The sequence below is a fragment of the Cuculus canorus genome, chromosome 9 (assembly GCF_017976375.1).
Source record: "Cuculus canorus isolate bCucCan1 chromosome 9, bCucCan1.pri, whole genome shotgun sequence".
In the NCBI taxonomy this organism is placed as follows: domain Eukaryota; kingdom Metazoa; phylum Chordata; class Aves; order Cuculiformes; family Cuculidae; genus Cuculus; species Cuculus canorus.
The window spans coordinates 6,991,204-7,018,856 of NC_071409.1; the positions used below are offsets into that span (position 1 = coordinate 6,991,204).

General features: G+C 44.3%; 1 protein-coding gene across 3 annotated transcripts; it reads right to left on the reverse strand.

Annotated features, from left to right (window-relative positions):
- Positions 1 to 523: 523 nt before the first annotated feature.
- On the reverse strand, positions 524 to 26,183 carry SERPINE2 (serpin family E member 2). 3 transcript variants are annotated; one of them, XM_054074834.1, is made up of 10 exons: positions 26,088 to 26,183; positions 10,808 to 11,082; positions 9,477 to 9,593; positions 8,094 to 8,321; positions 6,823 to 7,020; positions 3,968 to 4,166; positions 3,726 to 3,826; positions 2,633 to 2,719; positions 2,001 to 2,084; positions 524 to 1,184 (listed from the first exon to the last, which is right to left on the reverse strand). In XM_054074834.1, the coding sequence occupies exons 2-10, from the start codon at positions 11,061 to 11,063 to the stop codon at positions 1,147 to 1,149; spliced, it is 1,308 nt and encodes a 435-aa protein (XP_053930809.1). In that variant the 5' UTR covers positions 11,064 to 11,082; positions 26,088 to 26,183; the 3' UTR covers positions 524 to 1,146. The 3 variants fall into 3 exon arrangements, with proteins under 3 accessions (XP_053930809.1, XP_053930808.1, XP_053930810.1); XM_054074833.1 differs by having other exon boundaries at positions 9,477 to 9,596; XM_054074835.1 differs by lacking the exon at positions 9,477 to 9,593 and having other exon boundaries at positions 526 to 1,184.
- Positions 26,184 to 27,653: the final 1,470 nt, after the last annotated feature.

A 27,653-nucleotide genomic window follows, 5' to 3' on the forward strand; every position in this document is an offset into this window, starting at 1 on the left:
AGGCTACCATCAGCAGCCTCCTCTCACTGCAAGTGTCCCCTTAAGAGAAGCAGCTAATATCAAAGATCTACCACCTTCCCCATTCAACTCCCTCGGTTGTCACAGAAGCAATACAACACGATAGCAAACAAAACCGTCTGTGACAAGCCAAAGGGATTTACTGCTCATGTTTTGAAGAGTTTTGTGCTCAGGAGAGTCCTGCAAGGGGCTGAAGACATGGAAACGTGGCTATAACCTACACCACAGGGAGCAGGAAAGGCCCCGGATGGGCACAGAGATGTCCTCACACAGCAGTTTTTCTCTTCAGATACTGAATCTGCGGATAATTCATCCACAGCAGAATGACTTCAGCAGAAAAAGAGTAAATAGCAGCAGGCAGTAAAATCCAAAACATCTCCATACAATAAAAAAAAAAAATCTCACTAACCCACTCCTCTTTCACCTTCCTTAGAAGGAAGCCTCAAACAAGTACTTCACGGAGCTCTGTACCCAAATACCCATCAGCACATCCATGATCCACAACACTGACTGTTCATAATGCAGTTTTATTTTTCCTTTGTACAAAAACAAATATAAAATTTAAATCCAATAGAAAGTGTATACTAGCAATGACAAGTTTACATTACAATAAGACAGGACAATGCGATGTGTATTTAACACCACATTAGCTAAACTCTCAGCGATACATGCACTATATAAAATAAAAATTGCTAGAACTTTTAATCTATTTCTACGAAGAATATCCAGGTTTCAAGACCCCAAAGTAATCTTGATAGGCAGCATCTACAAAATTAGACCTTTTCCACACACTAGAAGAAACCAACATTAATAGAAGCACTTCTCATTCTCTGTTAAAATCCTCTCACAAAAGCCATACACAAAATTCTTAGTAGATACAGAAAAGTTTATTAGCATAGGTAACCATTCAGTAGTTTAGAGAATCTTTTAGACATTTTGAAGAGATACTGTAGTTTTCAATCTGTACTTTTCCCCACAAAGCCAGAACTATGTTGACTCCTGTTTCAAAACCTAGCCAGTGGTTAAAAGTAGCTCTTGAGTGAAGTCAGAGTAGTGTACAAAATATTTAACAGAACACGGGTGTGTCACTAGTGTCCGTTTACTTCTTGAAGAAAGTCTTTTCCACATTCAAGGTTTGTTTATTTGTCCCATAAACAAGATTGTACCTGAGGGAAGAAGTGAAAACAAGGATTACCAGAGTCTGGAAATAGAGTTAAACTTTTCCATGAAAGCCTCAAGTCCACAGAGCACAGCCGAGCTACCTCATCAGCCTGTGTAGCCTCTCTCAAGTTTGTGAGCCCAGGGCAGCATCTGTTTGGATAGATGGCCAGCTCTTATTTCTAGAGACACACAGTTCTGTTGATGTTCTCTGGAGCCTCGGGATGGGGACTGCTGCCAGGAGCCTACTCTTCCCCCGGTGCTGGCAGCTGCATCTTGTTCCCTACTAACTAGCATATCCATCATCCACATGTCACTGCAAGAACTAGATGAGTTATTCAAAGCACTGGGGCAGCTCTGCTCAAGAGAAGTCAGCCCATACTGCAAAAAAACCACGATCACTGCGTTTGAACACTCACTTCTGGCAGGAACAACACCCTAGATTCTCTGAAGCTCCTATTATGGCCTTTGCCCGAGCACTATTTTACTGTCCCTCAGCAACCTGGGTCCTATTCACCAATACGCTACCAGTAAGAGTTATTTCCTTTCCACTCAGAGGAACTATGAGTATTAAAGACTGTTCTTTTGTACCCAGGAACTTGCAATGCTTGTTTCAATTAACTTGGCAGCCAGCACTAATTTCTTCCTGTTCTGAGTTGTATTTCAAATAAAATAATCTCATATTAAAGGCATAAAAATATACTCGCAGGTTTTTTTTTTTAAATAAAACCAATAGTTATTCAGTAGCTCCAAACTTCTTTTGTTTCTCTTGCATAGCTGATGTTCAACTTCTACGCAAAAATGCACATAAAAATGCTACTTACCTGTAGGATTGTGCCGGATGAAAAATACAAACGGCCTGTCTACTATGAACCAAGGAGGGGATGACCTGGCTATTAAAATTGCAGCTTGGAAGAAAGATAAGGTTTTAAGTTAGATAAAGCAAGTACCACAACACATTATATACTCTATTAAAGTGCGTTTTCCCGGTGTAAGCTAGAATCTTGCACAGGAAGAGATAAATGCCTAAAACCTACCAACCTGGCCAGTTACAACCACAAAGGTCACATTACTATGGTACAGCAAACACACTAAAAAGACAACACAAGACACAAAACTGGAAAGAAGTCTTGGGGTGTCACACAAAGGGTGTAGCAGCTCAAGCTGTCCTCTTTGCCACCTAGATAGCCAGGAATATTACATTGGTGGCCAAAGTGTTAGCTATCAGAAGACATTTCTCTAAAGTAAGCCTGTTTAGATTTCTTGGAGTATAGCAATGGTCTGATCAATATTGGCAAGTTGGGATTTTCCAGAGAAATTATATAATATCCATCAACTGATCTGAAGTCAGAGCACATTCCTGCAAACATCTCAAAGCAGGCTCTCCCTGCTTAGTGCTACAGCCTTCTAATAGTGTTTTCCCAAGTCTGACACAGTTATTAGTACAGTCGCTTACTTGTTGCTGCAGAAGCTTTGGTTCCATCTTCACTGACTTCGATTTTTGTCTTTTGCAAAATATGAGATACATGAAGACCTTCTGTTCCTGAAAAACCCAAGGAGAACACCGCTTTTAGTAAAACTAATTGCAAGAGCCCTGAAGCACCATGCAGCTAGAGCTACGCTAGCATGGCTAAGAATGATAAAAGCTGCTACAATCCTGAAGTTGCAGTGAAGAACACTACTGCAATGTCTCTGAACACAGTCGTTAAGTTTTTAACTACAAAAAATAGGTTATTCCCCATCTTCCTCCTCACCATTTACTAGGTTTCCTTATTTGATGGTATATGCTAGAAATGTTCATTTGCATTTTTAGTTTGAATTAAACAAAAATACGCTATCTGAATTTCAGCGACGCTCCCATTTATCTCAATCTCGGGCGAAAAAAGCACTTAGCAAGACACCTTGCTTTCAACGCAACACAGGAATTTGTTTTCAAATTCAGCCAACACAAGTCAGGCTTTTTTGTTGCAGCTCCCTGTAGAAGCTATCAGGAGCTTAATGGAAACAGAGAACAGAAATAAAATCACATTTTAGAGCCACGAGTTCAAAGATGTCTTTGCCACACTTTCATATACTAACATTTACAGCTCCAGTTTGGTCCAGTTCCTGAAACTAGGAATTTAGCCCTTGAGCCTTCCTAGAGCTCAAGAAAATTTAAGTCATTAAACACATGTTTCAGGGGAAAGTTAAATAATGCAGTTGCAGTATTTGTTACTGTCTACAGAATGGTATTGTTCGAAGTCCTGCCATAGATTTTAGACAATGCTCAAGACCCTCAGTTTGTAATACGAAATCTTAAGAAGCTGACCAACATGATCTAGTGCTATAAAGCAAGACAAGGGGAAAAAAGACACTGCTGCATTCAGTAGAAGCAAGCAGTCATGCTTGGCTGGCTAAAGAATAGAACTTTGCTTCAGCATCATGATAACACTTATTCAAGATAAAACAGGCAACTGGGGTGGTAAAACAGAGCTTTATTCAGTGCCTGAAACTATGAATGAAGATCACCGTGAATTAAAAAAAAAAACAAAAAAACAACAGCAACTTACTTGTTATTTTTGCAAAGTTTGCCTTTGACTCGTCAAACATATCTGTAATCCCAAGTGCTTGCAGAGGGTCCTTTAAGTCTGTTTCTACTACTGCTGTAAATCTAGTCAGAACAAACAAAAAAATGTATCGGTATCACGCAGGTAACATGCCCTAAGTGCCCTGTTTCTCCTGCATCAGAGGAGACACACACACCACTCTGAAAACATTCCCTGAAGGAAGAATGGATTACATTAGTACTTACTTCGGTAAAATAACCTGCACTCTTCTTGCTACCATGGTTGCCATCCAGCTTTCTATTGTTTTTGTGCTGATGTGGGGAATGATAGCAGAGAGTGGTGTTGTGCTTTCTGTCGGCAGAGCAATCAACATGCTTATCATTTCACCATGGTACGGCAACTCAATGATATTATACCACAGCTCGTTTGGAGTACTCGCAGTGCCTAGAAAACAAGCAAAGCTAATGAGCCATAGTTCTTACAGCATTAAATCTCTACTTTACCTTTAGACACAAACTGCTACAAAAGTCTCTTAGGAAAGCTTTGCCCACATCTTAAAACTGACTCTAAAGAGTCACAGACTGCCTGCCTTCCTGCTAGGCAACCTTCAGAAGTGGCATGGGGTCTGATCAGATGCTAGTTTGATGAAATACATAGACAGGATGACAATATGAAGTAAATAATCATTTGACTTTGATATGCATACTGTTTCCCAAATGTCATCAGCCTGGATTCATAAATCAGTTACGTTAAAAATCACCAACTCTGTGAATGAGCCAGATCTCTGCTTCAGATCTTGGCTGTACCAGAACTGACTGAGCAGAGAAACAAAAAGCAAGAAAAAGCAGCAGGCTATCTTTCCAGACTAAAGAGATCTGGTAGACAAGCACTTTTTCCCTCCAAGAGTTATTGGAAGAACTCCTGTTTGAGGCGTTTACTTAATTTTCTTGCTTAATAGGCCTGCTTCCTAATGAGATCCTTAAGTCCTTCAAGGTAGTGGAGAACAGCCACTTTGAGGCAGTGCAGGAGGCCAATTAGATGAGAAGGAGTGAGATAGCAACACCGCTGTGACTTACAGCAAGTGCTGAGAAGACTGTCTCTGAGCAACCCTCTCCTCCTCCAAGTTCCCTTTGGCTACCGTGGGATTTCTGGCATGAAACTGCAAAGCAAATGCTTTTTCTAGGATTTCAAGTGAAAACTTGTCAGCTTAACTACAGACAGGGTTTCTGGGAAAGTTTTTGGATAGCAATAAGATCTTATTATCTTTCTCCTTCCTTCATGTAAGTCTGCACTTGTCAGCCCAAGCTGAAAATCTACATCTTCATTAGAAATTTAATCTTGTTGCCAGGGCCACGCAACTTTAACTGAGCTCAGACTGCTAGAAATCTGGCAGCACTGCACTGATTTTGCAGCAACTGTGTCAAGCCTGGCAGTTTGATTATTTCCTTTTATTACAGCAGTGGTTCTCAGACTATGGCCTACAGATCAAAATACTGTTTTCATGCATCAGAACAGTAACAGAAGGTAAACTGCCTAACACTGAAATACTACATTCCTGCTCCGTTTTGTGCTATGATCATTATCAGTGAGGCACAAACAGGAGGAGAGTTCATCTGCACAGTTACAGAATCACTGAACTATAGAATGGTTTGGGTTGGAAGGACCTTAAAGCTCATCCAGTCGCAAACCCCCCGCTACGGGCAGGGACATCACCCACTGGATCAGGTTGCTCCAAGCCCCATCCAACCTGGTCTTGAACACCTTCACGGATGGGGCAGCTACCGTTTCTCTGGGCAACCTGTGACGCTGCATCACCACCCTCACAGAAAAATATTTCTTATTACTATCTCATCTAAATCTCCCCTCTTTCTGCTTAAACCTGTTACCCCTCGTCCTGTCCCTGCACTCCCTGATCGAGAGCCCCTCCCCAACTTTCCTGTAGCCCCTTTCAATACTGGAAGCTGCTCTAAGGTCTCCATGGAGCTTTCTCTTCTCCGGGCTGAACAACTCAAACTCTCTCAGCCTGTGCTGACAGCAGAGATGCTCCAGCCCTCTGATGATCTCCATGGCCTCCTCTGGACCTGTTCCAGCCTGCCCTCGCATGGCAGTCAACTGATGGGAATAAGATGCTTAACAAATTTAAACTTTTAAACATCCCATTGCAAGCATAAATAAGATAGAAGCCTTGTGTAAGGTTATCCAGAGATACCTTACCTACAAGGAGTCCTAACTCAGCAAGATTTCCCTTGTTCCTTTCTGGCCTCAAACCCTTTTCTAGCTTAAACATACACCAGCATTATGGAGTTTTTAACCAGCATCAGAATCAAAAGTCAAGAGCCTTTAAGATAACTTCAGATGGGTTTTAGCAAGACTGTTATTAACACCGCATTACTGTTATTATCACTTTGAGCAATAAAATCCCCACAGGGCTGCAACACCGAAGCTCTGAAGTATACGGTGAGTCACATGAACTGCCTGTCAGCTCTGAGAGTCTCCAGTGGAAGTCTGGCTGAACCTGCTGAACTTCTTTTCACTTGCGACTACATTTAAATTTGAAAAGCAGCTTCACACCTTGAAAGATACAGCCAACAAACTAACTCTGGTGCTCCTTTGGCTCCCACGGGAGTGGGGGCTGTGCAAGTCCCCTTTCTTTAACATACAGTAAAACACAGATTGGAGTAGAATCAATCTCTTTCCTACACAGCTCATCACCAGATGAACCTCAGGGTTCTGTTTCTGTTGGCAGTTTTCCTTTATTCTCACCTCTTAAAAAATAAGGATTTCTTCTTACTGTCATGTTTCAGTAACACACAAAGTTCTCAGTTTGAGTACTTCAGATTTTCCTTTTTGAAGGCTACAGGATAAGGCAGGCAATTTGGCAGAGTATTCAACCTTAAGCAACTGTTAAATACCTTGCACAGCAAGCTCAGCCATACATCAGCAGTGCCAGTGTGGGACACCTCTGTAACACAACCTCCCACACCAGCTACAATAAGCACCAACATTAAACACCACAGGTACAGCAAACTTTTGTTCAGTTAGAAGGAAAAGATCAAACGTTACAACCATTGCTGGTGGTACTGGGAGTTATTGAGCTTACCACAGTGGAAGATAGATAACTGGGATAGCATCGGAACTTGGTAGGTCTTCCCATCAGCTCCATAAAAAGGGCGTTTCTTTGTATTTTGAGGTCGAAATCGTGATTTCCATAAGCCCTTGAAATACACAGCATTTACTAGAACCAGCCTAGTCAAACTGCTGCCAATATCATCTGGTGTTACAACCTGATCGATCATACCTAGAAGAAATAAAGATTGTCTAATTATTTGCTGTCAGAATGCTGGCCAATATTAAGAACCTAAAGCACATATTACTTTAGGCCTCTTGTTCTGTGAGTACGCCAGCTCCTCAGAGGGCAATATATTTGAGGTTCTTAAAGCTAACAGTATTCTTGGTCAAAAAGTAAAAAAAAAATTAAAAAAAAATATAAAGCAAATACATCTTGCTAATAGATAGACTGATGTTATAACTAACAGTGCCTTACCCTTTCCAGCATGTGAGCAGATCTAAGTCTCAAACTAGGGATGTTACAACGGTAACAGTTTCAGCTGAAGCACTTCCCATTCACACACTGCTTGCAACACTGCTATGCAAAGCTAGTGATGTGGTAGAGAAAGAATTTGACAGCCTCATTTCACAAATACCACATCCAACATCGTTAACAACATGCTCCTCACATCCAGGAGGCACTGTTTTTAACTCCAAGAGATACAAAACACAGTTCACCTAGACTATGAACATGTTGTGGAGCATGATCTCTGTCTTTAGCACATGCAAGCTTGACAACCAGATGCCAAGCGGCTTGAAGCACGAGTAGTTCTGTCAAGACAGGATTAATTAAGAATCCTCCACTAAATATGACTCCTAAGAACACTGCCATATCTTGCAAGGGCAATAAAACCAAAAGATGAACTGCTCTACAGCTTTCCACAAGTTTCTTTCACAGAGTCAAATGTGCGAGTTGCTTGAAAGCATCTGTTATGTTTGAGAAAGCTTAGCTCCAACAGAACTCTGCTTGGATTTCTCATCATTTGTATGAAGGCTGAGAACAGCAGAATCGCCCCAACCCCACATGCAGACAGACAGACACTATAGCCAATCCCTGAAGCCACGAGACAGACACATCTGCTGGGTAGTGGGCCTGAAGATTCCTGGCTCATCAGCTCTAAAAATGCTAGCTTAAGGACAGTTCTCAGTTAGAAGGCACAGCTTTTTCTACCCCAACCCTCATCTCATCTTTCCCCCGTATTTTCAATGAATCTGAGATGTCTCAGACACTATCCTGCACAAAAAGCACTCGCTAATACTCACCCCTTGTTTCATTTTTCACCCACTGGTTGATGGAATCACATGCTGCCTTTGGGTCCTCAAAGTCCACGCTGTTGACACTGCACTGAAACACCTCTTTGTTCCTTGTAACAAAAGGCACTTCCATTTTAAAGCCACTCTTTGCAAACACTGCATTAGCAATTGTAACAATGTCTTTATTCTTTTTTGAGACTATGAGCTTGTTTATCTTCTTTAAGGCTTTACCAACTCCTAGTTGGAAAGAACAGCAAGTTTAATTTAGAGTAAGATGATGAACAGTTACTTTATATGCAACTATTAATGACACGAAGGATGACACATTTTAAGTGCTGGACTAGAAAAGGAGACCAAAGCAGGCATTCCAAGAGGCTTTCCAAAACATCAATTTCAGATCTTTCATCTGCTATGGTTTCGCAGCAAAAACGTGGTTTTCACTGTGATGCTTGCTGCCCTCTCTAGCTGTCTGGTCAGAATGCCTGGGATAATATTGAGGTTCAAGTCTTGGGATGGAGCTACTAACCACACTCTTCCACAAAACAGACTGTTCCAAAATGTATTTCATACCATAGAAATCCAGGTCGCCTGTCAGTTCTGCGACAGTGACACAGTTGAGGTCTCAGCCTGTTCACTCAAGAGCCAACAGGTCTGCAGGATCATGCAGATGGTCTTGAATCTCAGAGTGCAAAGAAAAGGTTGTTTTATCACCATCCTTCCTTTCCATTTACTGAAGAATAAAGGAAGCTGTGAAGACTTCTTCAACAAAGGTTCAAAGTAAAATCTTAGTTTCCTTAAAGACTAGGTCTCCTGGCATAAATCAGCTATAAGCATGGGTCAATCCTTTCACACAGGAACTTGCTTTTAAAAACAAGAAAGGGAAACCAGTAGGTTCCAGTGCTTACAGTCAAGATTCTTAGGACCTGAAAGCAGCTCGTATCAAATGCTTGCTCGCTCCTTCACTGTATATGAGAGAAGGCATATGGCAGCACAGAAGAACTGCTATGTTCACCATACCCAGTTCTTCTTGTTGTTATGACTTATGAAGGAGTGCTTGTCTACACAGGGAAGCTATTGCCAAGCAAGAAACTTCATGTTCAACCATTATATTGAACAAGGTCCTCGTGTGGCTGTTTTTACAGCAGTTATTAATGGACTCCCTCTGTTTCCTGATAAAATTTAGGTAGAAACCCTTCCAGACTGCTTCCTTGTGTAGACAAGCTTGTGGTAGAGATACGAAGGGAATAAATTAGTTCAGAGTTATTCTTTCAGCTGCATATAAGAAAAAGCCTCAGATGGCTTTGCTGTTTGAGTGCTTTAACAGTACCATTTGTATGGATTTCTACATGTGCACTCTCCAACACCATGGGCAAATTCTTTTGGAGAACATACCATAACAGAGGTTCTCAAACTGTATCCTGTGGACCACTGGTGGTCCACGGAGCACTTGCTTGTGGTCCGGGGAGAGCTGGCTGGTCTCATGACGCTGGCTCTCCTCTTTGCTTCCAGCTGCTAAATTGCATTAAAAGACAGCTAAATATACATTAAATACTTTCCAACTATTACCTTCCCAAAGAAGCAGTTGCTGTAGTTGCCAAAGGACTGTAAGGCAATCATGAACAAAAGCAGAGGAGATCTGTGCAAAGAGATAGGTAGCACCCCATACCGAGTCTCTGTAACAAGGTACTGCCTACCTTCTAAGGAGTTTGAGAACCTCTGTATCTCACAATTGGGATTAGAAAGTCTCAGGCCAAGTAAAATTAGTTGATATAATGCTTTAAAATTTTTGCAAGTACTTATTTTAAGCATTCGAATGTTCCTCAAGTCAATTATCCCATGAAGAGATTTCATTCTACAACATTTAGATCTTAAGCTGACAAATCATTTTGCTGTACTTTAAACCCAGAACCAAAACAGCAAAGCAAATGAAGACAGGACAACACATTACGTGACAATACTGCTCAAATATGCACTTACCTTTTGGAGGGTTTCCTATTCCTGGAAGGAAGGCAAAATGCTAGCACTAAGATGTTAAGCCTTGCTGGCAAACCCTCACAAAAAATACATAGCATGCAAAGTGAAGAACAGCAAGAACCTTCAGCCTACGCTCTCTTGACAGGCAGACATTGGCAGAGGAAGGTAAACACCAATGCATTCAGCATCAGGCACATAGATAAGCAGAAACAGGTGCTCCAAGAAGAGGACTCTACAAGCAGATTCAAGGATCTTGACAGCAGAAACACAAATGAACACAGCTGAAGTGCATCCAAGTGAAACTACCAAGTGTATAGTTTGAGCTTGTATTGCTTCCAATGTGGTGACAAGCAAGATTCTCTTGCCTTGTTACCTAAGGAGTGGCACATACATTAAGGGCCGTTCAGTACAGCCTGAAATGGGGTACTGCAGCCTGAAATGGGGTACTGCAGCCTTTCTGCATGGCGCTGGCACTGGACTACTGTCCACACTGCTCTGGAAAACCAATTTTGCAAGGACAAAAGCAGTTCTAGCCAGGACCCTGAAACCATTAACAAAGTTGCTTATCAGCCAGTTCAAGTATATGTACATATCCATACTTAAATTGCCAATTAGCTTCAAAGCGTGTCCATTTTGTGCTTTGGTAAACGGAGTTAATTGGTGCACAATGCAATCTACCACAGTTATGCACCTCAAACCAGCACGAAGATTCTGACAAAACACCCAAAACCACCTTAGGAATCACTGACCATTTACGCTGTATCTCATCATAGTTGTCAGCTGCTTCTTTGTCTTGCCGTCAGCACCCAGCTGCAACACTCCCAGCACCGATGCAATCCCATGAGGAGAAACAACAACATTGTCTTGAGGCTTAGCTTTCACTATCTGATTGAAGACTTGGATTCCAACATCAGAGCTAAGTTCCTCCAGAGGGTGAAAGCCGAACTGGGAATATACAGATGCTAAAGTCCCAAGAACAAAGATGAGTGGGAAGTTCCAGTTCATGGTTTCTGGCTAGAGACACCTGTAAGAGAAGAGGACAGGAAAATTGAGTCAGATTTAGCAAATACAGCATTTTTATTTTCAACTTTAATTCTTATTTACCTAAAGAGCAGGCAAGTCTTGCACATGCTCTACACACCATTGACAGAACTCTGGCAATGGAACCTATATCTACATTAATGTCAGGCTGAGTGAGTTGGGGTTGTTCAACCTGAAGAAGAGAAGGCTCCAGGGAGACCTTAGAGCAGCATTCCGGTACTGAAAGGGGCTACAGGAAAGCTGGGGAGGGATAAGTGCAGGGATAAAGGGGAAGGGTTTTACACAGAAAGAGGGGAGATGTAGATGAGATCTTAGGAAGAAATAATTTTCCTCTGAGGGTAGTGAGGCACTGGCCCAGGTTGCCGAGAGAAGTCAAGGCTGCCCCATCCCTGGAGGTGTTCAAGGCCAGGTTGGATGGGGCTTCCAACAGCCTAATCCAGCGGGAGGTGTCCCTGGCCCATGGCAGGGGGTTAGAACTGGATGGGCTTGAAGGTCCCTTCTAACCCCAGCCATTCCATGATTTTACCACTACCACTGTTTTGGGTCTAGGTGTTTCCAGAAGCAGAGAACTATGAAATAGCTAGCTGACAACTACTATACAACTGGACAAAAGCCACCAAACTGGGAGACTACCTCCCACCACACACAAATTCAGTCAGTTGTGTTTCAGTTAAACAGAGTCTTGTCTTTCTTTTCAAATTGCCCTTTAGGATAAATTAGTGCTAAGAAGCCTCATGGTACGGTCCTCACCCACTAAGATGTGATGCACCGTACATTTTATAGATCATTTTCTGCAGTGAACAGAAGCACGTATACATATGCAAACAGACCTTCTGTTGCGGGAATTTACACCTGCCTAGAATAATCAGCTAGCTGCATAACTGTCATTTTCCATGATGGGCATATAGCAGAAGACTTCTAGATTTTAAAATGCAAGGTTAAGGTTGTATTTTAGCCTGTACTTTTCCATTGAAGAAAATTCAGCAGCTAATAAGTACAGGAGGATGTTCAAATTCAAAATGGGCTAATCTTCTCTGCAGATCTAACAGTACTCGGGACTACTACAGCCATGACTTCCGAGGAACTGAGGCACAAGCAGCAGCAGCAACAGCTTGTTCAGGACCTCTCAGCAACTGATTAGAGAGCCAAGCACAAACGTTAAAAACTGGGTAATGTAAATACTAGGCTGTATTTCCTCCTCATGGAAGTGTAATTCAGTCCAGTGAGGTTTAGGTTGGATATTAGGAAAAGGTTCTTCACCTGGAGTGTGGTGGAGCACTGGAACAGCTCCCTGCGGAAGCAGTCACAGCATCAACCCTGGCAATATTCCAGAAGCATTTGGCCAACCCTTGGACACACAGTGTGAATGCTGGGGCTGTCCTATTCATGGGCAGGAGCTGGACTTGACCCTTGTGGGTCCCTTCCAACTCAGGATATTCTATGATTCAATCCTTGGGGTTTGTTTTTTTTTCAGAGCAAATAGATACTTGGAGGAATAGTCATGCAATAATCTCTTATTTCATTAAATTAGGTTCCTTGCTCACCTTTGAGAGGTTCAACCACCATATTTTTATTTTAAACAACTCCATCTCAGTTGCAAAGTTGAGCAGTCCTGATTTCCATTTTCAGACCAGCAAGCAAGCCTGCTCCCCCACCGCGCTGACTCCAAGAGCATGCTTAGGTGTTAGTCTCAAACACCCTGAGGAGCCACCTGATTCCATGCCTCACCAACGGCTAATCAGGCTGTAGAAAGTATACAGCTGATTAAAATGTAATTTGCATACCACATGCAAACCTCAAAAAAAAAAAAATAGGTCTCTCCTCCCTCCCCTTGAGCCCTCAGCACTGCACACTCGCTCTTCTGGCTCCAGCAACCCTGAGCTGGAGGCCAGCGGAGATGCTGCATCCAGGCAGGGCAAGCATTTTGGCTGAGGCGTTATTTCACAGTGCCTCCCACTCGCACGAAAGGGCGTACTGCACCAAGGAGCTGTGCCATCGCACAGCCTACCTACGCTGCCAAGTTCAAACCATGCTGGAGCACTTCATTACCAGAAAACCAGCTGGTGTTTGTACAGATTCATTTAATCATCTTTTAATAGCATGTACTTTAACTGTGCTAACACACTTGAAAGTAACAAATACAGCATTTCCACTTTCTTCTGCACCATTTCAGGGGACAGAATCGGCTTCAAAGTTTGTCATTGCAGCGCAGAAACAACCAAATGCTGAACATGAAATAAGGCAGGAGTTGAGACATCTTTCTCCCCCAACCCAACTGTTGGTATAGCTGTGATAAGAGGAACCTGTTGGACAGTTATGCAAGAAAAAGTGAAAAGGCTGTCCTATGAAACAGGTTAACAGCCCACCCACTCATTAAGTCTTTCCTACCAACTTAATAATCTCCTTTATTATTTTTTTTAGAGCCACTGAAGTGCAATTCCTTCCAGAGGAGCTTCATACCAGTCATCAAGTGGCTCTTCTCAAGCTTAATCTGAGCACTACATGGACTTGGCTGGCTGCAGCTGAAACCTGCAGGGGGAAAATCCGAACACCATCTGATCCCCCTGAAGCAGATTATGCGAGTCACATCCTAGCTTTGTCCTGCACCCCATACTACTGGCTGCAACCAGAAGCAGTAGGAAGGACCAGCAGCCTGACAAGGAAAGCAAACTTGCATTAGTTGTTTGGTGTTTCTTTTTTAAAGTGTTAATGAATATTCTTAAAGAGTTCTTTGATACTAACACAAACCAGCCACCTGAGATGTCCAGGTTCTTTATTCGTAGAATGGTTTGGGCTGGAAGGGACTTAGAAATGCATCTAGTTCCACCCCCCTACCATGGGCAGGGACACCTCCCACTGGATCAGGTTGCTCAAGTCCCCATCCAACCTGGCCTTGAACACCTGCAGGCATGGGGCAGCTATGACTTTACCAGCCAACCTGTGCCACTGCCTTCCTACCCTCACAGGAAAAAAAATTCTTCCTAAAATCTAATCTAAATCTCCCCTCTTTCATCTTAAAACTGTGCCCTCTTGTCTTATCCTTGCACTCTCTGATAAAGAGCACCTCCCTTGCTTTCCTATAGGCCTCCCTCTAAATACTGGAAGGTTGCTCTAAGGTCTCCCCAGAGCCTTCTCTAAGCTGAACAACCCCAAATCTCTCAGCCTTTCCTCATAGGGGAAGTGCTCCAGCTCTCCTATCATTTTCTGGACTCGCTCTAAGAGATCCATATCCTTCCTGCATTCCCTGGGGGAAGGCTCCCCTCTTTCCCAGGCAGCAGCTCTACGCTGATGGCAATCCTGCCTTGCAGGAAGCAAGCGCGCCTTGTCACTCCAAGAGATGCTAAGTTTCTGTTTTAAGGGTTTTTCTTTGGTGGTTTGGTGATGATCTCTTCTCCCTATGAGGGGACCCAAGAGTAGATTTAAACAAAAATTCTTAATCCCAATATTAACCAAAATTTCACCTTTACCTAAATACCTTGGCCAAAAAAAAAAAAACAAACAAAAAGCTGCCACAAACCCCACAACTATCAGAGATTTTTAGTGTATGTACTTAGAAGCAAGCAGCCAGTTAGCATTGGTGCAATGAAGCCTGTTCCGTGTAGTTATGGAGACCAGGGACAGATAATACAGTCGGGGCACACATTTTGAGCTGTAATTTGAAAACCAGGAGATATTGGGCTATTTTGAGCATATCTACCCTTGACACGTTACATTGCCAGAAGTATGAGGACAGAGACAGGAGTGACACTTCTACGAAACCTTATAAAACAATGCTTCATTGCCATTTAGGCATTGCCTCTGCACAAGTCTCACTGAGGTCAGGCACTGTTCTCTTCTTTGCCTTTGCCAGGGTATATCGTGGGTCCCAAGTTTTCTCCTTCACTGCTGACAACCCCTATGAGACTCGGGGTGACAGCTCCCAATAGCTTTGCGTTCTCCCCATGACACGTGTGAAGCCTTGTCAAAACAACCTGACTCTGCTCCCAAAGCCACTGCTACGTGACTTCATTCTTGCTTTTTTTTTGTTTCAGGGAGAAAACTTCTACCCGCTGCATCCAATTTCCCCAGAGGCCTCTGTGCTTGCTCAGTCTCGCCCTCCTGCTACACTTTTAAGGCACATTGGTCTCCGTTTTAGAGGACAAACACTAGCAAATACCTATTCATTAAACAGAATAAGTTTATTGATAGAATAAGGGAAAGAGAAAACTAGTTCATCAGCATTAGCTACAGAGCAGCCACTTCTCAGCCTGCCTTGTCCACTGCATAGCTTAACCAGCGAACTGAGGAGCTAATTTAATCTCCAAGCAAAAGTCGCATTTGTGTTATTAATGCTTCTAGTGTGGATTTCAAAATACTCAACTTCCATGGAGTTCAGTAACAAGAACTGTATTTGCATATCCTGAAAGAAAGAAACAGCTTAAGAACAGTGCAAGGCAAACAAAATCCAAAAGGATGTAGGATGTGTAAGATGGAAAACAGTTGACCTGCTATACAGAATACCAGCAAGCTTTCAACAAGCTTTCATAACTTTGAAGCTAAAAACTTAGTGATAGTTAAATTTGAATCCAATGCTTCAGAAAGCCAAGCAAAAATACAACCTAGGCACTTCTTTGCCTACGACCTTTATGTCTTTGTAAAGTTAACTGATGAGGAGGAAGATGTATAGGCAAATTCATTTGCATATATGTGGGCTTTTGAAAGATGTTGGACTAAAAAAGAACCCTCTTAAAGGTAGGCTGCCCACTTCTTAGACTAAGAACTCCTAGGAAGAACATTCCACAACTTAAACTTCTAAAGAGACAACAGCCATACTGACACTGACCCGAAGAAATGCAATTAGAGAATACCAGAAACCAAACCCCAAATTTAATTTATTTACATCCAGTTTATAACTCTAATGCTAAAGCTTCTGAACAAAACAGATGACAGTGTTATGCACTGAGTTGTATGAGGGATGTCTTGTTCGCAGCAAGCGTACCAAAAACTCCATTACTCCACCTGCCTCAGCAAACAGCACCATACCTAGTTCTGTACACCAGGCTAAATTAGTAGTTACTACCCATATCTCACTGCAAAGCCTAGTTTAAGCCATTTTTAGATAAATGGTCCACTGAGGCATGCAGCTTAGGGAAGGCAGGAGAGGAAACACCGCAGTGCATCATCTGCTCTAGTAGTTTAGTAATGTTCCATGATAGGTGATGAAATGTCTTCAGGCTACCAATGTCTAGGTGACCTCAGCCTCCAGCCAGTGTTGCAAACCCTAACCCTCATACGTAGTAGGCAGTGTACTCAACTCACTAGGCACAGCTATCTACATGACCCACATAACACATAGTTGAAGCTTTTGGCTGAAGCTATTATGGAAGTATTTATGTCAAGAGGACATGATGCTTTTGGCCTGCATTTACAGAACACTTGGTACAAAAGCAAAGTTACACTAATACAGACTTTTTGATCTGGATCTAGAAAGGTATTTGGTGGAGCAGAAGTTACGTCTTCAGCCCCAGGCACAAAAAACTGCTGAGCATGGAGATCCTCCTACAGGAAACAACTAGCTTAGGAAGGACTTCATCTTCAGAGAGCCAGACAGAGCTGCTGCACTCTTCCCGAGAGGAAATGGAGAACTTAGTTTGGTTCAAGATCAGAGACAGAAACATGAGCTGGAAACATACGCAGATTTGAAATGCAAGTAGGAGAAAAGACCTGTCCCAAAGAGCCTGAAGAATACTTTGAAGTGAATAGAGGATGAAACAGTGAATCGTACACAGCTTTTTAGTTATCTATACTGACTGCACTAAGTACAGTATGCATGTATGTCAGTATCCTATGAGACACCTCCAAGTTGTTTATTTTGAAGCCTGACTTCAGCAGCAATAAAGTACAACCCACAAGGCTCATTCTTGAAGCTGCACGATGGATTCTGCAGTTTCTTTGTCGACATATCAAGTATAAGGAAGTTTAGACACCAAACTTCACTTCTGTGAATAGCTGTAACCAAAACAGCACCAAGTGCAGCAAAACAGATTGAAAAAAAAAAAAAGAGAAAGAGCCTTGCAGCATTGCTGGTCTCACTGTATTGGACCCTAAAAGCTAAAGGGCTCCCGTGGCAGGCACTGGGTAGCCTGCGTGCCCAGAGAAACCTGCCCTCGGACAAACATTTGGGGATTTCTTAAAGTTTGAGAAGTCAAAGTTTTTTTGTCAGTGCCATCTGTGCTACTAATTTAAAAGTCTTATTTCGACTGACGTGAGCTCAGAGAAAGCAGTTTCACTTCAGGCATTTAACTAACTCTCTCCAGCAGGAACTGAATAAATATTCAACCAAACTTGTTAACAGCATTTAAGGAACTGGCTGAGTACACAGCAATTGTTTCTCCAAAGCAATGAAACCACTCTGGTTGCAATGGGAAGGTCCTAAGCGGGGTCTTGCTTTCCAGATGATGCACACTTGGTAGCGTATTAAAAAGCCTGTCAGCAGGCTTCTCCTTTCCTCCTCTCAAGCATTCACAACTCTTAAACCTCTTGTATATCAAAGCCTTCACTTTCAGTATCCTCTCCTTGGCCTCTCCTTACCCTATGCTGTCGTGCTTGGCCTCCGCTACATCTAACCACGCTTTCGGGTCTGAAGCAGCAAGACCCATGGTCTGAATGCAGGAGAATTCAGAAGTGGCTTAGTCCGCACAACCAAACTGAAGTGTTTCATCTTCCTCCAGGTTTTCTGGTACAGCTTGAATACCGATTCTTCTCTTTTGTCGAACAACTCTTTCCAGTGCTTCCAGCTTTAAAGCAGTGATGAGAACCCCCACAGATACAAAAACAAAAGCCATGTTATATCAATGAGTCAGGTCACACAAAATATCTAACACAACAAAACAGTCTTTGATTACTCAACATCTGGAAGGTTCAGTATCTGCACAGTATTAATAAGAAAGGATGACCGCTACCTTTTAAGTGCTTTTAAATAGCTCAGTACTTACATTGCTCTGAAGAGGAGCAAGTCCCTGTCAACATGAGATAAACATGAATTGTAGAGAGATAAGCTGGAAGGGTTTGTTAGAAAATGCTTTGTAAGTTAAGACACTGGACTGACTTCAGGCACCAGAGCCAATGCTGCACACAACTACAAAAAACATGGCACTGGTTCTAGAGCTTTCCTCTCTCAACCTGATATCTTTCTCTGCCATTTTAATTCCCTCAGTTTGATAAAGCATTTGGGTTTGCCTCAGGACAGACCATCTCCACCTGGAACACCTTTTTTAGCCGTGTCCAACCAGCCTCCCCTGCCAAGGGGGAATTTCCCAGCAGAGCACCAGCTGATAAAACCGGCTGGCCCCAGACAGGAACCATCTCTCTGTCCAAGCACAGCTCCCACAGGAGCAGAAACTAAAGAGTTTAGTGCTTCCTCACAAAGAGTCCTGGCCATCGCTTCTTGGGAGTTTTCATTTTGACAGGCGGAGAGAGTTGGGGTTGTTCAGCCTGGAGAACAGAAGGCTCCAGGGAGACCTTATAGCAACCTTCCAATACCTGAAGAAGCTCCAGGAAAGCTGGGGAGGGACTTTTTACAAGGGCACAGAGTGATAGGATGATGGGGAATGGCTTTAAATTGGAAAGGGGAAGACTGAGATTAGACATTAGGCAGAAATTCTTCACAATGAGAGTGGTGAGGCACTGGTCCAGGTTGCCCAGGGAAGCTGTGGCTGCCCCATGCCCGGAGGTGTTCAGGACTAGGTTGGATGCGGCCTTGAGCAGTCTGGTCCAGTGGGAGGTGTCCCTGCCCATGGCAGGGGGATGGAACTGGATGGGCTTGAACGTCCCTTCCAAATGAACTCATTCTATGATTTAGCATGAACGGACAGGCAAGCTCCATTTAAATTCTGCGGTCTCGTGACTAATATCTCCTCTTCATAAGGGCGATGGATTTTCTAACCAATGTCTTCTCGATTTGGCGGTGGTGCACGGTAGTTCACTGGATGGTGTAAACCAGGTCTTTGTAAAGCTGACTAGAGGCAGCTTTTGATTTCACCACTCAGTTGTAACCATACAACAACTACACAGGCACTATTCAAAGTTTCAAGGACACAGACAAGCGTTTATGTATCATGCGCTTTACGTTCCATCTCTCACTTACATACAATTCAAAAAGCCAACTTGAGCTCTTCTTCATGAGGCAAATACAGTTTGCTGACACCACAGGGCAGGGGGCTCATGAAGATGATTCTGGGACTTCACAGTTCTACCACAGTTTTCAAATTTCATCTGTGTTTTCCCATTACAGACGGCTCAACAAATATTATTAAAGTCTCCACATGATATTTATTCTGGTATTTAAATCAGTTTCCACTGCTTTCTCCAAGATCTAATAGCAAGTCTTGCAGTATCAGGAAGATTAAAGAGAATTATGTTTTTAATTTACTGGTGCCCCTTTAATAAAAGAAGTAGTTTTGTTGCTCTTAAGTTCTTTATGCAACGTGGTTATTTTAACATAATGAAGAAGCAGCATGGGACAGTCAGCCCGTCATGACTAATGCTGCAGAACCAGTTTCCCAAAACGATGCAGCACAGTAGTGTTTCACAACAAGGCAGTGAAGCTATACCCTCTTGCTCTCCATTCACCCCAGCAGAGGGAAGGATTGTTCAATGATCAAAGCACTTGCCTAAAACTTATCAGCAGGTTCATAACCCAGACCCTTTTTTAAGTTTTTGTGGAAGAAACGCTTTGTGGAACCACAGTTCCCACATTTACTGTACATTAGCAATGCTCGTTATGCAAGTATAGTCTCATTAAGAGCCAAAGGCAAGCCTACAGGATCGTAAGCTCCCATTAATAAGGTACAGGGTATTAAGTCTCTGGCAATCGGCTGCATAAGGACCAGGTTATGAAGTAACTCCACAAGGTGCTGGACTAACAGCAGCTGGTGTCTTACCCACTCAGGTTCCCCACCACAACCTTTACCTGAAGCCCCACTTCTGTTGTAGTATTTGACCTTCTTTTCTTCCTCAAAGGATATTAAAGGCAAACCCAGCACCCTTATCCATTTCCACTTGTTGCAGGACTCATCCGATGTCAGGACTCTTGTGTCTCTACACCTCCACAAAGTGAAACTTGTTTCTTCTCTCCCCAGGGAAACTTCCACTTGCTGGCCAGTGGCACGTGTCCCATCTCCAGCACATACCAGGCTGGGAGAGCAGAGACAGCCTTCTGGAGATGGCTCCACGGCCACTTTGAGACTGCATGGAGAGCTGTGCTTGGAGCAGATTGGACATCAAGAACTTCCCAGCACACATCCTTCTTCAGAAGGGTTAAGGTACTGATACTTGTAACACACAGACCTAAAGAACTGTCAAGCAAAAAAATCTTTGTAATAAATAATGAAAGCTGAAGACCTCGAATCAAGTCTTCAAACTAGTAATTAAAATTTCAGTAGAGCTTTGACAAGGCATACAAGTTGCTGCAGAGTGGATGACATTACTGTTTGCCGTCAGATTCTACACTTTTCAGGTTTAGTTTATTCTACAAAAGAGGCACTTGTATTTCCTATTATGCAATACCCTACGAACTCCAGTTCCTATCATTCTACACCTTATAGTTCAATCTGGGTTTGCAGCACAACTGAAAATAAGGTTTTCTATACAGCAATAATATTTTTACACTCCTGGGAAGCTAAGAGAGCTGGCAGGATGTACCAGCCACATGGTAACTAACCAAAGCCTATACGTGCTTTGGTTAAGGAAGCTCAGCTGGTAAGAAGTAAAAGTCAAGCTGTCAGTCTTCCAAGTGGCCTTTAAGAAACATCACATAAAATAAGTAATTCAATATTACTAACTTTTTACTTATTCTTCCTCCTACAAGTAGGCATGGCTACAGCACTACAGCATCGGCACTACCATAAAGTTACTCAGTTGTATTTGATACACTCATTTCACCATAAAAATCAATTGGAACAACTCCAGTATTCTCTGCTCATAATAAGAGCTTTTATAAGAACATGGACTCACACAAACTCATTGATATCCAAGGATTGAATCTGAAAGCATTCTATCTAGGGAATACTACCATCTGACTTGAGAGATACCAGGAACACTGTTCTAACCATTTACTTCACCTGCAGTTGGAGATCTGCAGTGATAGGCAACTAGCCTTTTATTTATTGATTAATCATGCTGTACAACATTTACAGTCAATAGCTTCCTATTTGCAAGTTTCAAGTGACTTTGGAAAACTTGTTCTCATCTGAAGTAGTAGATAGCAAATGTAACTCAATGTAATGTAGCCAAGGATTAAAGTTATTAATATGTCAGATAGAAAATAAATTTCTGGTTTTATCTCTAGGACAGCATTGGTGAAACTTAGGCTTAGGCTCACAGCAACATCAGCTACTAGTTTTCTAGCAGCCTTTTCTCAACCACTTCAGAACTAGCCTGAAAGTTAAGCAAATAAGACAGGGATGTTTACACATTTTTCTTTACAGCCTATAGACACATTTATCTCTTCCTCCTCCAGCTTCAGAAGCAGAACAAGCCAACCACAACAGCATCAGAAGTCACAGATGCTCTAAGTATGCAGGAACCGCATCCAGCAAGGATGCAGGAATGAAGCACTGCACCCTAAGTGTATACTTAGATAGACACCTCCTCAGTCATCTGCAAGAAGACTTACACTAACCAGTTAATAACAGAATTAACAGCTATTTAGAAGACTTGTATTTAAGAAAACACTTTTCAGCAACCTGACCTCCCTTCCAATTAATCCCACTGGCTTTACTACAGGTGTATGAAAAGACAAGACCTAAACTTCACTAGAAAAAAAACGGACAACTGAATATGAACTACACAGAAGTATCCTCAAAGAGCAGGTCATGACCTGGTGTATTAAACCATCTGATTCAGTTCATCTTGAAAGTTTGTGGGCTGAGTTGTGAGCTGTGTTGGCTGAGAAGCCTCCGCACAGTCCATCGCTATTTCAGTAATGCAGATGACGAACCTCAAGAGAGGAAGCAGACAATTAGCTGGGAAAGCAGCCTCTTAAGCTGAGCTGCCAGAGCAGCTGGAGCTTCATTGCTGAGAAAGCTGCATGAACTGCTCCTTCTGGAAAAGGAAGGCACAGAGCAAGATGGAGCCATTTAGCTGACAGATAAATCCACCAACTTCTACACAGGCTTTCTTAGATTGCTTAGAGATGTAAAATAAGAAGAAAACGGAATGGAAAAGTAAAGTTAGAGGTGTGTCCAGTTCTCCTCTTGTTCTTTGTACCTGTAACTTGCCAGAGCCAGAGCCTACCCCTCTCCTATTGAAACCAAACAAGGAACCTCAAAACTCAATCACAATCTCTGGTCAACAGAAACTTGCAGTTCAGAGCAGGTGACGTGGCCTCCTCAGAAGCAGTGAGGAACATCACTGAATACCACAACATGCCCTTCTGCTGGAATAGATGTTTCAAGCTGCTAAATAATAAAAAAAGCACTGAAGAAAACAAAGCTTGGTCAAAGCTACACAGCTGATGAACTTGAATGCACACAATTTGCACAACAGTTGAACTAAGAGAGCAAAAATGTACCAACATTTTTCAATACTGCTGCTGGAGACCCCACAGTGATTTACAACTGTAGCTTGGAGTCTGTTGGCAACTAATATTTCTCCCAGTTTCTACCTGCATGCTGAGGCCAGTACATACAGCCTTGAGCGGGGTGTTCCGTTCAGAACTCTGGTAATCAGTCTTGATGCCTTCCACTATTGCTCTCCTGCTCCTGAGACACTAAAAAGAATTTTGGGACACTGTTTCTGAAGCCCAGGGAGAGAACAGGATGCTGCCTGAGACATGTGGCTTACATCATGTTGCTGAGTATGGTCAGCAAGATGGAGATTTCCACCATGGGAAGATCAATCTTTAAGATGAATATGCTTTCATACATAAACTGTTTTGTGGCGTATTAATCAGACCCCAGCATGAGTCACATCCTGATTTCAGATGGGAAATACAAGCAAAAGCCTCCTTCTGGCTATTAAAGGTGAACACCAGATCACAGACAAGATACAGCAGCTGCTAAAACGCACGTTTCCACAGACACTGCTCAAGGAGAGACAACTTCAAGTCCAGGACAAGAAACTATAGCTCCTACTAGCATTGCCACTAGAATTGCCCCATCCTCTTCCTGTCCATGATCACTGGCTCCAACTTCAGCAGTGATGTTCTGTGTGCTTGCACAGGTTGCACACGTAGTTGAGTAGTGAACTAGGTTCTAATACTAGAGAGGAGACAGGGAAAAAGGAGAAAACAGGACAGCTTCCTCCCATAGCCTGCCAGCCTAAACATAGCTACAATTGTAGAACGCTACCACCTTCATTTGCATCTTCCTGGTCTCCTCCCACCCATCATGTAGAGGAGACACCTAAACATGTAGATGGTTGCACATATTCAGCTTTCTTATATTTTCATACAGAGATACTACTTACTTTAATAAAATACACACATGTATATACATGTTTTTCATAGTCTCTAATCTACACTGTTAGCCTTAAATTCAGAGGTAGGCGATTGGCTACTCTACGCTACCTGCCCTCCAAAGCTAAAAAGAGGCAATTCTTCCTACCACTCTTCTTATCCTAAAGTTGTTTATGGTTAGTATAGGTGCACTGAATTACATGGTACTTATAGGCTAGCATTTTGCTGTAAAACATGATTTGTATGTTATGTCATGGGCAATTGGGAGGATGCCCAGAGGCACGCAAAGCTGACAGCATCCAGCAACACTTCACAGCTTAGTGATGATTAATCCATCTTTTCCCTGTCTTCCCACGTATAAAACCTCTGACCCTAAAGAATAGTAGAATCCAGTCAACAGACCAACTAACTGGAAGTGTTTTGATGATTAGGATGGATTTCCCCCTAATTAATATTACAAAAGCATGTTCTTCTCATGCATTCTTGTGATTAAGTAATCTGAGCGGTCCAGACAACCTTAACCCCAGCTTCCAAGAAAAGCCTTCCACGGAGCCTCAGCTTTTTCAGGCGAGAGCATCGCAGTTGCCTAGCAAGAATCAAAAGCCACAAGCAGCTGCGTGAGCCAGGTAGATACCAAGCCCATCACCACCAAAGCAAGACAAATCTCTAGCCAGAGCTTCCTTTGAACTTAAGGGCACACAATTTATACACGTGCCCATTTTAATTCCTAGCAATAAAGCAAGCTGGTTATTTTTATATTTATACACACACATACACACTTCAATCTAGTCTAAAAATGTCTAGTGCAACTCAGTGGGCTCACTGCTTGACATTTCTCTGCCTAACAGTACGCTGTTAAGAAGCTTTAGGACTGGAACACATTTCTGCCTGTGCAATTCAGAGCCCCACACTAAAAGTCTCCGTATGCTGCTAAGACGTGCTATTCTCCTGGTTGTCAATGACAACACCAAACACAAGCTTCAACACTTCGGTATACACCTTGAGACAAAAGCCACTGCAGATTTCTGTTTTCTTTTCCGCACTGGCATGAGTTTGTATCTGCCTCATGTGGGAGGCGGTGAACTATATATAGACAGTTCACTGTGGCGATGGTCTCATCACTATCTAAAGCAGAGAGGAGTTTCTATAACATCCCGATACCTAGGGTAGAAGATGCAACGGTAAGGTCCCAATAAGCAGCTTTTCTGCATCTTAAGAGCACTGACAAAATCTGCTGACACCTGGTCTGACATACAACTTGTCCATCATTTTAAAGAAGCTGTAGACCAGCATCCATTACTCAAAGTTTACTTCTGCGCTAAACGGCTGCAATTCTTACACGTTTCATCCCACCCCACTAAATATAATCCCAGGCTAGCAGATCTTATACGGATCTGAAACAATCTACTCAATCATCCAGCCTTTTTATTTGTGTTGATTTCCACCTTGCACACTTGAAAGACTTATCTCATCGCTAGGCAGACGTGCTTTTTGCTTTGCTCGTGGGTTCCTGGAGCTTCTCCCCTTTTCCAAAGCTCCACGACAGCACAGCTGCTTACACCTACGGATGTTCGGTGAACAGTCCCCACAAATCCAGGTTCCTAACAAATTCTTGCAGGAAGACATTACTAAATGCTCACAGAAGAGAAAGTGAAGGGAGAAGAGGAAGTCATTTCTCAGTGCAATGAGAAAAAAAAAATAATCAGGCTACCAGGTTTTCTTTCAGGAAGTTGCCCAAGAATGCAATTAAAACCACAAAACCCAAACCACGTTTCGGAATCGCATGCAGGCATGAGAAAGGGGGAGAGAACTCAGTCACACCGAGGCCTCCCACCCATAAGCAGCCATTCTCAAGTTTGAAAGGAAATCTGGCATTTTTAACACCTAATTGTTAGCATTTCCCTCTGAAGATCCTCCGGCTCTGCACGACATTGAGCCGAGATACTAAACACCATTCGACGCATGAGATGAAAAGAGTGGAGTGAGGATTTCCAAATCCTCCCAGAACTCCGTTTGTAAAGCACACTCCAAGATAATAAGAGCTTCAACTAAGCGGTCCCCTCCTTCGACAGCCGCCGGGTGCCACCAGCAGCGCCCCAGCCCCGTTCCAATGGCACAGCACCCCCGAAAGAGCTGTACGGGAGAGCGAAAGGGGAAGAGCTCAGCTGCTTAAACACCACTCAGCTATTTGCTGCAGCACAAGGAGACACTAACGAAGCAGCAGCTCCCGGGTTTAAGGCTGTCGGACAACACTGAGGCTGCGGGACGGAGCCGCTGGCAGCGGGGACAGGCGGAGCGCCACCAGCCCGCAGACGCGTTCTGCTGGGCAAGGAGCCCCCCCCGGCTCCGGCAGCGAGAGGAGCCCCGCGCCGGGAAACCCGGGGCAGCCGCAACAGGCGCCGCGGAGCGCCCGGGAGAACGCCGGGGGACGGCAGCGTGGGAGCTTCGCTGCCCGCAGCCCCCCCGAGGGAGGGGAGGGGTGGTGTCTGTCCGTTCCCCCTCGTGTCCGTGTGGCCGTTCGCCCCCCTCCCCGTGTCCGTTTGTCCGCTCACCTCCCGCCCGGCTCCCGCGGCCGTTGGACCCGCAGCCGTTGCACCGCGCGGCTCGACCAACACGCGGCGGTGCCGGGCGTTTATAGAGCCAGCGGCCGCCCCGCCCCGGGCTGAGCCCCCGCCTTGCACCGAACCCCCCGCCCCAAGGCTGAGCCCCCGCCCAGAGCCAGGAGCTCTGCGCCGGGCTGAGCTGCGCTCTTTCGATGAACCTGCACCCCCAAGGCTGAACACCCCACCCCAAAGGCTGAACACCCCCCAGGGCGGAACCTGCACCCCCAAGGCTGACCCCCCCACCCCCAAGGCTGAACACCCCCCCAGGGCTGAACCTGCACCCCCAAGGCTGATCCCCCACCCCAAAGGCTGAACACCCGCCCAGGGCTGAACCTGCACCCCCAAGGCTGATCCCCCCCACCACCCCAAAGGCTGAACACCCCCCAGGGCTGAACCTGCACCCCCAAGGCTGATCCCCCACCCCAAAGGCTGAACACCCGCCCAGGGCTGAACTTGCACCCCCAAGGCTGACTCCCCCACCCCAAAGGCTGAACCCGCACCCCAAAGGCTGAACAGCCCCCCAGGGCTGAACTTGCACCCCCAAGGCTGACTCCCCCACCCCAAAGGCTGAACAACCGCCCAATGCTAACCCCGTACCCTAAAGGCTGAACACCCCCTTCTCCACGGGCATCCCAGTGGGTGGGTCCCCTCACATTGGGGCTCTCCTCTGTCCCACTGCCATTCCCCCACTCACCCTGGGGTCCCTCCCAAGCCCCACCAGCAGCTCTTGTCCCTCTGGGAAGCAGGAGAAGCTCCAAGCCTCCCCTTGGAGCTTGAAGGTTGGACTTGATGAGCTTGGAGGTCTTTTCCAGCCTTAGCGATGCTATGATTCAAGGCAGCGTTGCACATCCGGGTGGAAAAGCCCAGCCTGGCAGGGCTGCTGGTGAACCAGGGCACAGCGAGGGGACCCAGACCACCGAGGCCACAGGCTGCAACGTCCCCCAACTCCATGAGGCCCCTTGCTGGCAGCGGTGCTGTGGGAGTTGGAAGGATTTGGGCCAAATGGGCACATCCTCTCCCATCTCAGCCTCCTCGTGCGGTACCCCCATGGCCAGAGCTGCTGCGCCCACATCCTCCAGCAGTGGGGATGAGGAAACATGGACCAGGACCTTGATCCCCTGCATGGCACTGAGATTTAGGGGACTCCTTGAAAGCTGAGCAGGGTCTGTTCATCAGGTAGTGCAGGGATAGGATGAGGGAGAACAGTTTTAGGGTGAAAAATGGGAGATTGAGATTTGATATTAGGAATATTTTTTTTTTCCTGGTGATGCAGTGGCACAGGTTGCCCAGGGAATGTGGCTGCCCCACCCCTGGAGGTGTTCAAGGCCAGGTTGGATGGGGCTTTGAGCAGCCTGGTCCAGTGGGAGGTGTCCCTGCCCATGGCAGGGGGGTTGGAACTGAATGGGCTTTAAGTTCTCTTCCAGCTCAAACCATTCTATCATTCTATGAACCATGTAAGGGGGATCTGAGTGGTAAACTGCCACTCCAGTGTGACGGCACGGGCATGGCAGTGTG